Source organism: Aptenodytes patagonicus, chromosome 1 (genome assembly GCF_965638725.1).
Source record: "Aptenodytes patagonicus chromosome 1, bAptPat1.pri.cur, whole genome shotgun sequence".
In the NCBI taxonomy this organism is placed as follows: Eukaryota; Metazoa; Chordata; class Aves; order Sphenisciformes; family Spheniscidae; genus Aptenodytes; species Aptenodytes patagonicus.
Genome location: NC_134949.1, coordinates 51,615,797 through 51,631,442, shown reverse-complemented (window position 1 = coordinate 51,631,442; position 15,646 = coordinate 51,615,797). Strand labels below are relative to the sequence as shown.

At 40.5% G+C, this 15,646-nt stretch overlaps 1 protein-coding gene across 3 annotated transcripts in view; it reads left to right on the top strand.

The window, feature by feature from the left end:
- TMCC3 (transmembrane and coiled-coil domain family 3) overlaps positions 1-13,763 on the top strand; it is a 156,194-nt gene extending 142,431 nt beyond the window's left edge. For all 3 annotated transcript variants that reach the window (XM_076334704.1, XM_076334714.1, XM_076334695.1), the window contains exons 2-4: positions 8,109-9,007; positions 10,531-10,666; positions 13,456-13,763. In XM_076334704.1, coding sequence (XP_076190819.1) covers positions 8,109-9,007; positions 10,531-10,666; positions 13,456-13,758 — 1,338 coding nt within the window. In that variant the 3' untranslated portion in view covers positions 13,759-13,763. The remainder of the gene's footprint in view (positions 1-8,108; positions 9,008-10,530; positions 10,667-13,455) is intronic.
- The last annotated feature ends 1,883 nt before the right edge of the window (positions 13,764-15,646 follow it).

Below are 15,646 nucleotides of genomic sequence, written 5' to 3'. Positions count from 1 at the left end.
CCAGTCTATCTGAATTTAAAGTGGTTAATCTCTGAATGGTAGTACTTCCAAAATTCCCTCCTGCTGTAAAGTCTTAATAGTCCTGTTACAAAATAGGTTTTACATAAGTTTTGCCAGCTCAAAGCAATAAGAAGTAATGAATTAGACTTTCTAAAATCAGTGTTGGGTTGTGGGTTTGATTTTTTGTAGATCTGTAAATCACACATTTAAAATTTCCTTAACATTGTATTTTAGGGGAAGGAGGACTTGGTTGTTGACTGTTAAGTTAGATGTGGGAGTTATTTCTCTGTAACTGGGGGCAAGAAACTTGGTAATATTTCCTGGAAGTCTCTTGTATGATCGTACAGTTCCAGGAGCTGGGTTTTCAGGAAATGCTTAGACAATCTCAATAGCAATGAAATTAAGAGTTGACTGTGAAACAGAAAGAACCAGGTGGAGGGAGCAGGTGACCTGTTGTAGGTTTATCAACATGGAATAGGTAATTTGTGATGTGAAGTTAGACAATGGAGTGATACAAAGGAAAGCACACTCTAAATCACAAGTGGTGGGAAATCAGAAGCATATGCTGTAACTATGAGAAGTGGTTAGTCATGGCAGGGATGTGGCTGGCTTTTTATCAAATTCTTATTCATAGAAAAGGATTTAATAATTGAAAATGTATAGCAGCTGGCTTTTCACAGAGAATTTCACAGTATTCTGGAAAATTTCATTCTTGTCACCTATTTGAACATCTTCAGAAAAAGAAAGCTTATTATTGAATGGGAGGGGAAGAAAATCCATAAAAACTGGGGGGAGGGGGGAGGGAAAGCACTTCTTAGAAACACTAAAAGTGAGTTGAACAATTAGCCTAGAAGAAGAGATAGAGAATGTCTTGCATCACTCTTCAAAAATATGCCACCCCCACACTGATTCATAGTGGCTGTATTTTGAGGGATTTGTGTCAGGTGAAAGGCACTCTCCTTCAGTGGGAGTGGGAGTGCAGGCTTCTCATAAGCACTTCTTGATGGAACCACCTGTGTAGCACCTGGGGCTCCCAAGTATTTCCTTATATTGCTATGGAAACCTGAGAGAGGAGGAACATACATATAAAAGTGACATTTATTTTGATTTAAGAAGTTAAGAGAGAGTATTTTAATGACTCCTTCTTAATTAATGGTGCTTATCTAAAGAGTGGAACTGATCTGAAGCAAAATAGTTAAGTGGGGTGTGGAGCCTGTGTCTTGCCCGCTTAAGAAACTTAAGCGTAGTAAATCTGAGTATTAGTTCATTGCAGTATTGTTTTCCCTAGCCAGGACAGTTTGTTTGTTTTCGTTTTTTTTTTTTTCTTCTGTTGTTACATGACTGCTGGACAGTAAATGGAAAGTAGCTTGCTTACTTTTATAAAGGCCTGTTGAAGTTTGCAGTGTCTAGGCACAGAGGTTGTTTGTATTGGAACTGGTTTGCTCGTGTCAGTTTTATGCTGTGGAACAACCTGGAACAGGACTGAGTGTGCGTTGTGACACGGGAGACTTTTCAGTGGATGTTGTTGGGTTTTGAAGGAGCTGGTGTTAGCAATGAAGCAGAAAACTGCCTCTTCCCCCCATTGTTCTTTTCTCCCATTGTCGGTTTAATCTGAAATAGTACCATATCTAAAGACTTATTTACACACAAGCAGTGACCTAGCTAATTTGGCCTTAGTTCAGTCCTTTAATTAGAAATTAGATAAAAGGTTATTTCTGGGATACTCCTAGTTTGAACTGAGCATGTCCATAGGATTTGAGGCAAAACAATGTTGGTGTGAACTTGGTTGTTTGGGTCACAGGTTATGCATGGCTATTTGGCATTGACCAAATTAGACCAAGAGAGTAAAAGCTGCCTTTCTAGCAACACCAGAACTTATGTGTATATGCTTTCTTTGGCATTGCTTTCTACAGAGTTTGTTTTAAAGCATTTTAAACTTTTTTTTCTTAAGCTAAAATTGCAAGCACATTTACATCTTTCTTGAGGTGCCTGTGCTTACAGTCTCAACTCTGTGGTGCTAGTAAAAAGAACTAAAATGGAGAGAAAGATAAGTGATCAAACTGAGCCTGAGAAGGAGTGGGTTCTATATCTGAGGTCTTGACTAGTATGCTTAGTTGTTTAGTCTATATCTGAGGTCTTGCCTAAGTTGCTTTGTATAACAACTGATTTTTTATAATTACCAGACCATGTTGGCATAATGGGGAAAATTTTCGAAAGTATCCAAAACTCTACAGGCTAGTCTGCCTCTGTATGATGCCTTACTCATGAAATGGCCTTGAAGCTCCCCAGCCTTTGAATATTGAAGTGCAGATAACCTGCCAAAGGGTATCTGGGATTGTCTTTGACTACCATCTGGAATAAACCCCTGATATGTGTTAGTGAGACACCTTACAGCTTTGATGTTTGTCTTTTTGATAGAGGAACTGTTGATAGTAAAGGAACACCTTCTGTGTTAGTTGATTCCATCAGTGTTTGCCAGATGGTCTTAGACAAATCACTTACCCTGGATCTCTGACTTCCCCAGTAAAAAGTAGAAGCAGTGTTTGCTGTCTCCCGCCATTCCTGTATTCTCAACCCTCTGCATGATTATTAGTATGATGTTCTGAGTGTAGGTACTTCTAGCTATTACTATTAAGTAGCTCTTTGAAAAAACATGAGCAGAAGGTGTTTTGCTGTAACATACTGTACAGCAATTTTAGGGGCTGATTTTATATAACTTAAAACCTTTTATGATGATTAAGCACTGTTTTAAGCCTTCCATGAAGGACTCTCCTCCTGTGGGTTTTAGAAGGAGCAGTGAATTTGAAAGAGAGAGTAAAACTCTTTCCCCAAACACATTTCTGCTTTTGAATACACTGAAAAAGTAACAAAACCTCCTCTGCATGCTCTTTTACCCATTGGAACCCCTGTGCTTCTGGTATATGTATACTTCTTGACAAAAAGAGAATTACTCCTGATTATTTTTGTTGCTATTGCTAAACCCTAAAAGCCTTAGAGCTGCCTTAATCCTATCTTGTATGTTCCTTACGGGATTCTTTTTCTAAGCATTAATCAGATACCCCTCTAAAAGTCTGGCAAGATAGACTTAAATTGTCATCATAAGCTTTTGTTTAGCTTGCACAGCTATGACTGGTGATGATAACGAGGCTGTTTGGGAAAAGAAAAAAACCAACCACCTCTAAACTGAGCCGGTTTGAATAAGTAGATCACTTTGTGTCTTCACGGTTTGCTTCTGTTAGTGAGGCAACCCAAAGATGTGTGCTTTCCGGAGCCCGATGCGTATATGCAGTCAATGACTCTGTCTTGCAAATGCTTTTTCTCTGTGCTCTTTCAGCCACGTCTTAAAAGAGTATAAAAGAAATGTATGAAATAAACAGCAGAATTCAGTTTGACACATAAACATAGGTGGCTGAGCTCTCACCTGTCAGTGGAGAGCTGTTGATACAGTCAGTGGAACAGAGGAAGTGATTCATCTGAGCAGCCATGAGATGTGGGCTGCACTAGGGTGGGCTGCATGCTCTCTGTGCTCTGTTCACTATGGATTTCTTTCTCCCAAATGGATCCCACACAGTATCTTTGGGCAAGAAATAACCTTCTACATCTGCTTTGCATTTTGCAACCAGAGGATATAATGGCCAATCTACATAGGCTGTTAAGCGTGATGTTCTTGCCCGTTCAGCAGTTCCTGTCCACATGGAACCCCTTTCCAGCAGTCATACCTGTGGCATTTGGGCACAGGGGTCCTTTTGTGCTCTGAGCTCATTGTTAGCATGGCCTGCAAATCTGAGCTTTCGGTTGTTTTTGCAGACGGTAAGTGAGAAAACATGTGGATCATTGTGATACCAATAATATCCCTATCCTTGCTTCTGCGATTGGGTTTTCAAAGCACTATTGTGCTCTGAATGCTTCTTTATGAATGGCTGGTTGCCTTTTACCCAGCCCTCCACTTACCATTTAAGATGGAAAGCATACCTGCTAATTCATGTGTAATGAAGGGTTCCTAGCAGTGCGCCTGTGTTCATTGCACCAAGCAGTTATTCTGCTATCCCTTTCGAAGCTCTGGACTTTGGCTTGGGATGGGCTGCATGAACAGCCTGGCCATGCAGGCAGGGGTCTGCTTGGCTCCTTGGAAAAGGAGGGTTGGGGCAGAATGAAGTTGCTTTACCTCTGAGAGGTACCTATCTCGTCATCTGTGGTGTCTGGCTCTGATGCAGGCAAGGAGCCTGAATTGCTGCACTCCTAAATCACCGTTCTTGAAAGCTAGTCTTTGAGCAGCACAAGCATTACAATTAGTTCTCAACTGGGTTGTAGCAAAGTGCATATGTGAAGTGGTCCATAAAATGCAGTGGTCTCTCCGAGCCCGAGATTTCTTCTTTCAAGCTAACCTCAGCTATGGCTATCCCACTAACCATGTGCAAATTGTTTTTTCCCTGTTTTTCCTAGAAGCCAGATCCTGGACATGCGTCTGGTATTTCCTCAGACTCTGGGCTGGTGCGTTGCCTTCCTTGTGTTACCACTTGTCTTGGGGACTGCTCCCTCTTATCTATTGCTAATCCCCAGCTCCCTATTAATTGTTATCATGATAGGAGAGATGTATGATGATTCCATTCTTTTTTCTTTAAGTGCTTCTCACTTCCAAAAATATGGCTGGTCCCAGGTAGGTTGTTTTGGCTATTGGGGCCACTACTGTATGTGTATATATATATTTTTGTTTGTTTGTTTTCTTTTGGCAGCCACAATGAAAATCTTAAAAAAAAAAAAATCAATCTCTCAACAACTTCTTTATTGTTAACAGCTTGGTGCCCTTGTCAGGCACCAGTGACCCGACAGTCACAGAAGGAACAATGGCATGGATGGCATTCATCATCTCTTTCCGTAGGACAGCTGGAAGAGCACTCGTGTACTTTGAGGGGGATGTGCGTTCAGTCTCCTGCATGTGGGAGGATTTCAGCCCACATCACAGGAGAGCGCGCCAGTCCCTGTGGGGATGAGGTAGCATCCCAGACTCCTACTGACAGTCTTCTGCTCAGTATAAAGAACTGGGCATTTGATACAGCAGGAAGTGCAAGCTACATTTACTGTGCTTCAGGAAGGTACGCAGAGGGTAATTCTTCTCAGCTCAAGATAAGACTGTTGCAGCAAGGAAGCTTTGGAGTAGGATTTGAGATAGGATTTGAAGTTGGACCTCTGCTGTCTTGGGGTAACATTAGTGTTGAGCTATAAAGCAATCACAAATGGATCTTTGCCAAACTCTTCTACCTCATCAAGAAAGAAGACAGGTGATATGCCACTTGTCTAGAGATACTTGGGTCCTCTGCTTGCTTCTGATTTAAAACAAAACAACAGCAACAACAAAACAAAAGAACAAACCCAAACCCTCTGCAAACCCACACGAAAACAACGAACCAACCAAAAAAACCCACCCAAAATACCCACCCCACCAACTAAAAGGTGTAACACATCAAGAGAAGATTTCAAGTGCCTCTGTTCCTTGACCCAACCTTGCATCATGATGGCAAGAGGACAACTGCCATTTTGGCCAAATACAGACAGAGGAATGTCTTGGATATGACTCTGCTGTACCCTTGGTGAGCTCTCAATCCAGTAAGCTAAAAAGCTACTCCTAGTAGTGTTTTGGGAATTTAGACACAATTCTTTTCTAAACTTCACTGAATTTAAACTGACCCTATGATTAGTTATACTCATTTCAGAAGTAGTTAATTGATTTCCTCAACACCAAAAGCAATGCAACTTTCAGCAGATGTATTCCCTCGATGCTATTGTTCTTTTTATCTCTACTGATGTTGTGACCTTGAAGTTCCAGGAAGGCAGGGGGTGCATGGTGATGATAGACCTGGCTGAGCGCTAGAGACTCCAGCGAGGGAGAGGACATAAGGGACAAGGGATCTGGTTTGGGCTTGTATCCAATTATTACAATACATTTTTAGACTATTTTGTACTAAGGAAGTAAACACTTAATGCTGTGTAAAGGTTAGAGATAGACCCACCCATTCTTGGAATTATGTACAGCTTGTCCCGAGTGACATCAGTGATGTATCTATCTTGTGTATACATGCAATTCGATGATTTATTACGGTATAATTTTGTGCCAACGCTTATTCAAAAATGTCTTAGGTTGTTTCAGGAAACTATTGTTTTATACTGAGCTTTTTCTCTTTACTGAATTTGTGCAGGCCCAGTAAATCCATTTAAAGAAATATTTGCAATATGGGGTATAGATCTAGTATCTAAGCTTTTCAGCTATTTGCCTTGATTGCTTTTCTGCGGTGTATGAGTCTTTGGAAAGATACAAGTATCCTATGTCAAACTATTTTTGCTTATATTAAATGCATATTTTAGCTACCGCAACAGTATTATGAGTGTTATCACTTTAAAAAGTGATCTGTAAAAAGCTATCTTTTTTCTATTAGTTATATTTCTAAGACTTGTTCAATTAAAAAAAAAAATCAATAAAAATGGAAGTTAGTTTTGACACTTGTGATTTTTGTCACTCTTTAAATTAGGTATCACCCTGAATATAGAATGCCATCCATGTGTGTCATGTGCAAATGCTAAAATGAGATCTCATCAATAAAGTGGATTTTCTGTGAAGCACGTGACTGATGATATTAAATCATGTACAATTTTTATATATTTAAAAAAATTACTTTTACCTCTTTTTAATAATTAAGCATATGGCTCAATATCAATTATTTTTAACCAGCTGGTAAAGTGCAGAGCTGTTAGGCCACAGCACTGGTTTATCCTTGGAATAGAGTCCAAGTCATAAAGGTCACCATTAACCAATATTCTCCAGAAGAAATTGTCAACTCCAGAACTCTTCAGTTTGCATTTTTCAAGTGTCCATTTTTCTTAGAGGTTGGTGAATGTGAACTTTTATGTTACCTGGTTTGCACCCTGAGCAGTGCAGTAGGAAAAGAAAAAGAAAAAAAAAAGTACTGTAATCCTCAGTAATATAGGGATAAGAATACAAAGTAGGAGTAGAGATGATCTTGTCTCTGAAATGATCAGATACAGATCCAATTTTATGGCTATATTGCCCCCTCTGTGTTTGTAACCCGTCATGATAGACACAGGGTGAGAATAGTTCTCCTGATCAATCTGTGCGTGATGCATGTCATTAACAGTAGGACACCATGTCTGGTTCCTGAGCCTGTATTTTAAGGGGAATACAGGAATACTGGAGAGAATTTCCAGGAGGGACACCAAAACTGTGCAAGGATGAGAAAACAAGCCTTACAGCAATAATTAATTATGATAATCAAGGAAAAGATTGAATGGTGATCACTGGACGAGAGGAAATGGCCTCAAGTTGCGGCAGGGGAAGTTTAGATTGGATGTAAGGAAAAATTTCTTTACTGAAAGAGTGGTTAAACATTGGAACAGGCTGCCCAGGGAAGTGGTTGAGTCCCCATCCCTGGAGGTATTTAAAAGACGTGTAGATGAGGCGCTTAGGGACATGGTTTAGTGGGCATGGTGGTGTTGGGTTGACGGTTGGACTCGATGATCTTAGAGGTCTTTTCCAACCTCAATGATTCTATGATTCTATGTGCGCATAGGTCTTGCTCCAAGATCTTCAGTATTATAGACAATAATAAATACTGTAGTTGGAAATCAAACTTTTAACATAGGATGTCAGGCATTTTGAAGCAAAGAGTAGTTAAAGCATTTCACAAATGCATCTTTAAAAGATACTTTAATACAGCTTCTGCCTTGTCTCTGCAATGGTCTTGCCTGAGCAATTGCATTAGTTCCCTCTGGTTTTAAAGCTCTGAAAACCCATTATGGCTAGAGCGTTTGTTAAGCAGTCTCTATAGATACGATGTTGTGGCAGCTTTAATGAAATGTACCTTCTTTGTCACAGAGGCTAGCACGAGATGCTAATAGGGATGAAGCTCTTCTGGTTAGGTCATTCTTCTCTCATGCCTCCCCCATGGCTTTGACTTTACATGAGGAAATTTTTATTTTGCTACTATAAGCTACTTGATATTGTGTAGTTGTTATAATTATATGCGGAAAAGGAAACTGAAAGTTGGATTTTAAAAAGTAAAATTCAAATTCCATTTATCTCTTTTCTCTCTCCTTAGGTGGAAAGACATGACATGAATACTCTGAGTTTACCACTTAACATTCGTCGTGGAGGCTCTGACACCAACCTGAACTTTGATGTACCAGATGGGGTCTTAGAGTTTCACAAAGTCAAACTCAGTGCGGATAGCTTGAAACAGAAAATCCTCAAGGTTACAGAACAAATCAAAGTTGAACAAACAGCTCGAGATGGAAACGTGGCTGAGTATTTGAAACTGGTAAACAGTGCAGACAAGCAACAGGCTGGGCGCATTAAGCAAGTCTTCGAGAAAAAGAACCAGAAATCTGCCCACTCCATTGCCCAGCTGCAGAAGAAATTGGAACAGTATCACAAAAAGCTCAAGGATATTGAACAAAATGGATCTTCCAAAAGTACTAAGGATACTTCCAAAGATAACTTGAAAGATATTCAGCATGGAAGGCCTCGTACCTCTGGGCATGGAACAGAGAGCAGCAAGTCGGGTGTGCCGGGTGTATCCTTGACACCACCTGTCTTTGTTTTCAGCAAGTCTAGAGAGTTTGCAAACCTGATCCGAAACAAATTTGGTAGTGCAGACAACATTGCTCATCTCAAAAATACCTTGGATGAATTTCGGCCAGAAACGAGTTCTAGAACATATGGGGGCAGTGCCACCATTGTTGCCAAACCAAAATATGTTAGTGATGATGAATGCTCAAGCGGGACCTCTGGCTCAGCAGACAGTAATGGGAATACTTCCTTTGGTCCTGCTGTGGCAAGTACCCTGAACAGCCAAGGAAAGCTTTCCATTATTTTGGAGGAACTAAGGGAAATCAAGGAGACGCAGTCGCAATTAGCTGATGATATTGAGAATTTAAAAGCACAATTTAAAAGAGACTATGGCTTTATTTCTCAGATGTTGCAAGAGGAAAGATATAGGTATTTTTTTTTTAACTGTTCTCTTGAAATGACTTTTGAATAGGTATAGAAGCTATTTGGAAAGTGTAAATGTGGGTGTGTGCTTGTGTGTGTGATATTTCAGAAGCAAGAGGAAAAAATAATTCCAATCAATATCTGGTACCAAAATGTTCCACTCCTTCCAATAACTGAAAATACATGTAGAACATTAATATTTCCTATCAAATGATGTGGTAGTTTGTTGCCTTTTGTTGAAGGCTTGTCTGAAAATTCCCTCATCTGACATCTTACTGGCATATTGTATTATGTGAATACTGCATATAGGAGGTGCCAATTGTTTTGTAACTGGTGGAAGAATTCTGATCTATTGCTACTTGAAAATGCTCATCAGTCTACGGTGCAGCAGAGCTGACTTACAGCTGATAGATATACCCTTTAGTCCTGAGTACCTTGTCCAAATACTTCTCAGACACATTGCTATCTTGTGAATGCAATGTCACTTTGTACCCCGGTGTAACACAGCTGTGAAATGTAATTTTGAGTGCTGTAGCACAACTTCCCCTTGCATTTGTTACTTGGCAATTAATTCTTTTATCATCCGCTGTGGGAAGTGAGATATGTTCTACAGAGGGCTTGCACCTGCTGTACCTATATCCCATTTGTCATATCACTTGTTAAAGTAAGTGTTGATTCTTGAAGTCTTTACTATGCTAATGGACAAAAACTCAGTATGACTTACAATAATTTAATGTTTCCCTTGTTTACACTTCTTATATAAGTGTATGCCCTTAAATACAAGGGAAGGCTGGATATCAGGTGGTAACATGGGGAGGAAAGAACAGAGCAAATGACCTACTGCACTCAGGACTTGGTTTCAGGAGAAGGCAGGGTGGGCTTTTCTGAGAGCTCACTGCCATTAAGATCTCAAGCCTCCTGCCACCATTTCCACAGCTAGACAATTTTGCCTCCATCATTTTTGTGCTGACTGCAGTGTTTGCCTGTTTGTGTGTTAAACCAAGTTATAAACTCGCCAAAAAAACTTTAGTTCTCTGGTGGTTTAGTTGAAATGTTTTACCGTGCATAGACATGCCAGAACAGGCTGTACATGAATGGCAGGACGCTGCAGTCGTGTTTGAGAGGGGATCCAGGGAATGTATCTTTCCTTTCACTACTGGCGAGCTGTTAACTGGCTCAAGCTCACTTACGAAACCGTATCTTCTTGTCTAAATGAAAAGTGAGAAACAGAGAAATGTGAGTTGGATACCCTTAGCCAGTTTATAGTTCATGTAATTTGCCAATGATGTACAAATATTTGCTTTTTAACGCTCACTGCCAGCAAGGAACACTCAAAGTCTTTCAGTTTGCTCAATAAATGCTTATGGAGAGTTTCCAAAGTTTTTACTGATTTCTCTATGTGCTCTGTAATGCCAGTCAGATGAATCCATAGTACACTAGGAAGTTACTTTTTAAAAAGTGTAATTGTTTTCATGATTTAGCATTACTTGAATAGAACGCACTAAATTTAGACCTTTTTTCCTGATAAGATACGAAAGATTGGAAGACCAGTTAAATGACCTCACTGATCTTCATCAACATGAGACAGCAAACTTGAAACAAGAGCTAGCCAGCATAGAGGAGAAAGTGGCGTATCAGGCATATGAGCGATCACGAGATGTTCAGGTACTTTTTTCTTTTTTCCTTATCATAAACTTCTAACACTTTGTAGAAATCTTGTACTGTAAAACACTTGTATCTTTCTACATCTGTATATATAAGGAATCTGGAGAAAGATTTAAGCCCATGTTTTGTCTGTTTTAAGATGAAACCCAGCACATTTAAATCGGTGACAGTCTCCATTTGTTTCAATGGTTTCAGAATTTTATCTGCTGGAATTGATGATGTAGCCTAGGCAGACTTGTGGATGAAGAATGGCCTGTTTTAATTTCTTGCACCAGAGGAGGAAGGAATTGAGTCTCCGTGTATTGTGTAAAATGCCACTTTCGACAACGTCCTAACACAAACCTCTTGCTCAGACTTTCGACAATATGTAGTCATATCACTGGCAAGGTTTATTATGAATTGAGTTTAAGGTGAAAAGTAAAAGAGCTAACTGATAAATAGACTTGTAGATTTACCAGTTATAATTTAAGAGTTTTAATCCATAGTCACAACGGCCCCTACAATCAAAGCTGTAGGGTGTGTTCACTTCAGTGATCAGTTGTAGTCATGTCTGGCTTCAACCAAAAGCCAGTAATAGTTTCTACAAGTTTGTCCTGACAGCATGTAGTTACATACTTGACTATTTATATACAATATAAGCATTTATATAATGCATAATATTTATACCCAAAGTCTGAGCGATGGTGAAAAATGGTGAAAACATTGTTTTGCCTTATCTTGGGTTTAAATTCACTAACAACTGAGGAATGCTCAAAGACTGTCTTCGTATTGGCTCAGATGGTTAAAGAAACAAACAAACAAACAAACCAAACAAAAACCACCCTGTCCTGTACAACCCTGTGCTCACATTTCTAAACGTAGAGAGCGCAGGCAGCAGGACGATCACCCTGTTTCCTGGTTGGTGTGAGAGTCAGGAACCCCCTGGGAACAGAGTGGGAAAGGGATGGTACTGAATCTAAGTATATCACAGGTTCCTTTGTGGGTTTAAAGAAGAGACATCTCTCGTGCAGGACTCCTTTCTGTGAAGGCATCTTGAGGATGTAAAAACTGAATGAGACCCAAGTTCTCCAGCAGAAGGGCTGTGAAATGTTCATTAACTCATTAGCAGAACCCTGGAGAGGGGTGTCAGAGGCTTTTGAAATTAATGGAGGTGCTACGTTGATACAGCCTTGTTTCTTTTACCTCTGTACAGTAAGGCCTGTTTAGACCTGTCTCTTCGGGGGTTTGGCAAATAAGCTAAAATAGAGTAAAAGCATTTAGGTTGTGGATATTTTAAGTTAACAACCCAACTTCAGAGCATTCTGTCCTTAAGGGATGGGCAGATCGTTTTTAAAACACTTGCTCAGCCTCAGTGCAGAACTGCAGGTATCAGACTTTCACAGCTGGACTTCCTCTAAAGCAGCACGAGATGATTTGAGAATAACTTACGGTCAGAGTGGAAGAAGGAGCAGGAAAGTTCTTTAGTGTGTAGTGGAGAGCATGCATGAACCCTAAGGGACTTTGTGCCACTCATTAAGGACTGTCTTCTGTATTATTACTAATTCCTAGAAGAGTGAAAGGAAGCGATCTTTTGTAAGGTGCTGTGCCATGTGCTTTGTGCTGACTTTGGTGCCTGGTTGGTGACATGGTAAGCAAGTTCAGCTTGCCGAAACAAGGGAGAACTGACCCAGCCAAAGAAAGCTAATAACTCTATGTGCAGTGGTTTTGTCTGTTTGTTTTTACATGGAAGATTGGGTTGAATCAGCTTACTGTGTGATCAGGTGAACACCCCTGCCAGTGCAAGGAAAACGTTTGGAGTTTGAGAGTGGGGAAGGAAGTAGGGATGCTGGAGCATAATTTTTCCCTTTTACACAGTGGTAAAAGGTTACGTCAAGTTGATCAATCTCACTAAATTACAGCCTTGCACCATGTTACATAGTGGTGCCCAAGTCCTGGTTCCAGCAAAAAGTGGCATTTTGGCAAGTAAGTGAAACAGTCGGAAATTTGTCCGTGTTTCACACTGAGAGGGCTTCAGTGTGGGGTTAGTGACGTAGGAACCATTTTACTCAAAGACCATTTTTAGTCCACCCTCAAGCAGAAGAGCAAGGTCTGCTTTCTTTAGAAGAAAATGTGAAGTGGAATATATCATGAGAGAGAGAGAATTCCATAAAAGTATCACCACAGGTTTCTCTCGTCTCCACTGCACGCTGCCCACTTGGGGTACGGATTAATGAGCCTTCACACTGACAGAAGGAGAAGGCAATCTCTTACTGAGGACTCAATCCCAGCACTGTACGATGGGTGGCTTTGAGGGGAAAAGCAATGTAGGCCAGAGAGGTGGTGTAAACCAAATGGTACATGTTGCAAAGTAGATTTAATTGGTACCACAGCGAGCCTGTACTGCACTAATGTTTTCCATAGCGTATACAAAGAAACTAACTTTGATGCTGTTTTAACACGGTGACAGTTGCCACGGCAACAGCTTTCCCAGTACTTTATCTCATCAGTATATGCAGGAAACATTATCTGTCGTGAACATTAGAGTTAGGATACTTTTTTCTCAAGCATGAAAAATGTAAAGACTACATTTTGGACAGTGTGGTCAGACTTGATTATGCCTGAGCAGGCAGCGATACACACATGCAGATATATATGTGCATTTATTTTTAAAAGAGTTGGTGGTTCGTTCAATTTTTAGGAGTCTGTAATAAATTACACTTCTAATCTAGCTGATGGATGGCTCTGCAGCTGAAATGCGAAAAGTGGTGTATGGAAATACAGCTGCCTTAATTCTTGTTTTCTGTCTCCAGGAAGCCTTGGAATCATGCCAGACCCGGGTTTCAAAGCTGGAGCTCCATCAGCAGGAACAGCAAGCACAGCAGTCCGAAACGGTTAATGCCAAAGTGCTCCTGGGGAAATGTATAAATGTTATCCTGGCCTTCATGACTGTCATCTTGGTGTGCGTTTCTACTATTGCAAAGTTCATTGCTCCTATGATGAAGAGCCGTTTTCATATCATTTGCACTTTTTTCGCAGTGACACTGCTGGCAATATTTTGTAAAAACTGGGATCATATCATTTGTGCCATAGAAAGGATGATTATACCAAGATGAAGCTGCTGGTCTGGCTGCTTTCTTCCCCCCCCCCCCCCCCCCCTTCCCCTCCCTGTTTTTTAAGTGCTGTATGTATAGAAATTATTTTTTGTCAGTTTAAATGTGCAGACTGGATGGAGAAGGCTACAAAGACTCTTGGACTTTAAGGTGTAAATACATAAATGCATACTTGTTGGCAGTCACTTGCCTGTTCAATCAGATTGTGTCTAACTGGCTGGCTGTGATGAACTGCTTGCTTATGTCAGTCTTCTGCCTTAATCCAACGGGTTTTCCACTTTACAAACCCACACCCACAAAAGATGGTATGATGCTCTGGGAGGGATCCAAGCAACTGCAAATGTCAGGTGTGCTTTTTACTAGACTGGAGTGCAAAGAGTGTGATCAGGAGGGAGTGCACCGTAATGCGTATCAGCCCTGTTAGACTATAAGTTAATTTTCTCTCTGAATCCAATTAGAATGATAAGCCAAATTATACAGTCATACGTATTAATAGTTCTTGATTCTAAATTAATGGGTATTTGTATATGGGGTTTCTAGTTTTCAGGACCAGCAAAACTTGATGCTTCTGCTAGGAACCCTTTGCACAGAGAGTTTACTGTTTGTAAATTAGACCAGTGGTGACTACTGACCACAGTTAGAGGTTGCTCTATCCTGGCACTGTTCCTTACCACACTCGGGAAATGCATAAATGTGGCATAAGGCTTCCGAAGATGAACTGAATTGAATGGCAAGATCTCCAGGCCACTTTGTAAAGGAGTAAAGAAGCAAGTAACTGGTTGGTAAGTTGTCATGCAGACCAAAGCACTCGCTTCCTTCAAGCCCTGCAAGCTGCAAGGGGAAAGGAGTACACGGGAAGGCAAGGTTTAGGTTAGCCTTTGTCAGCACTGCGTTGTTGGGGTGCTCTAACTGAATGCAAAGCAGATAGGTGGTGGGACTCCGGGTACAGTGGATTTCTCTTTCTTGTAAAGATTAAGGAATGTGGAAGAAGCATGAGGGAACAGGTCCTTAGGGGAGCAGGGAGTTAAACTTCTGTAAATACACAAACACTGTGCAGACTCTTGACAAACATTCCTGAAAATAATGTATTAGCATACAGTACCACTACTAGGAGACAGGGTTGGCTTTCTTTTCTTACTGGCATTTATTTTGCTTGATTGAAGAACTGCAAAAAAATTTTCCCTGAACTCTGCTTGGCTTTCAGCCATGATGTAAAACAAGATCTTTAATAAAAAATTAAAATAATAAAAAACCCCCAACAAACCAAACCACCACAACCAGAATTCTTGTCTTCACCAGAAGACAGTGTCTCCAGTTATTTGATGTTCAGTGTTGCTTACTTTGAAAATAATTGTCATGACAGATTTTCTTTTCAGTTACAGTATTTGTTACGCTGGTTTTACAGGGGGTGGAAGGGGGTTACTCGCTGTGTGTATTTGTTTTTAATCAAGTGCAATAGTTGTAGAAATGCAGAAGACCTGATCCTGAGGAAAGGGAGTGGGGGAGGGGAGGCAGGGGAAGAACTTTGACATTTTACCATGATTGGATTAACAGTGAATGCAGTTACTTTTTGTGGCTTCAGGGACTGAAGGAAGGACAGAATTAACTGCATAAATAATGATATGACTCAGCATTTAGAAAATTCAGTTAAAACACTTCAAAAATCGTTAAAGAATTCTTTATATGTGCTACATCTTTGAACAGAGAAATCGTGAAGGATTGTGCTGGCTCACAGGCACTGGACATGGATCAGATCAGGCACACCCATGTTATCCTAACCCCACTCTGCCTCATCTTCAGAGGAAGGTGGAGTGGAAAGCAAAAGTCCTGCTGAGAGGGATATGCCTTTATAAAGCCCAAACTTACCGCTTGGTTTATCCCTGGCTGTGTC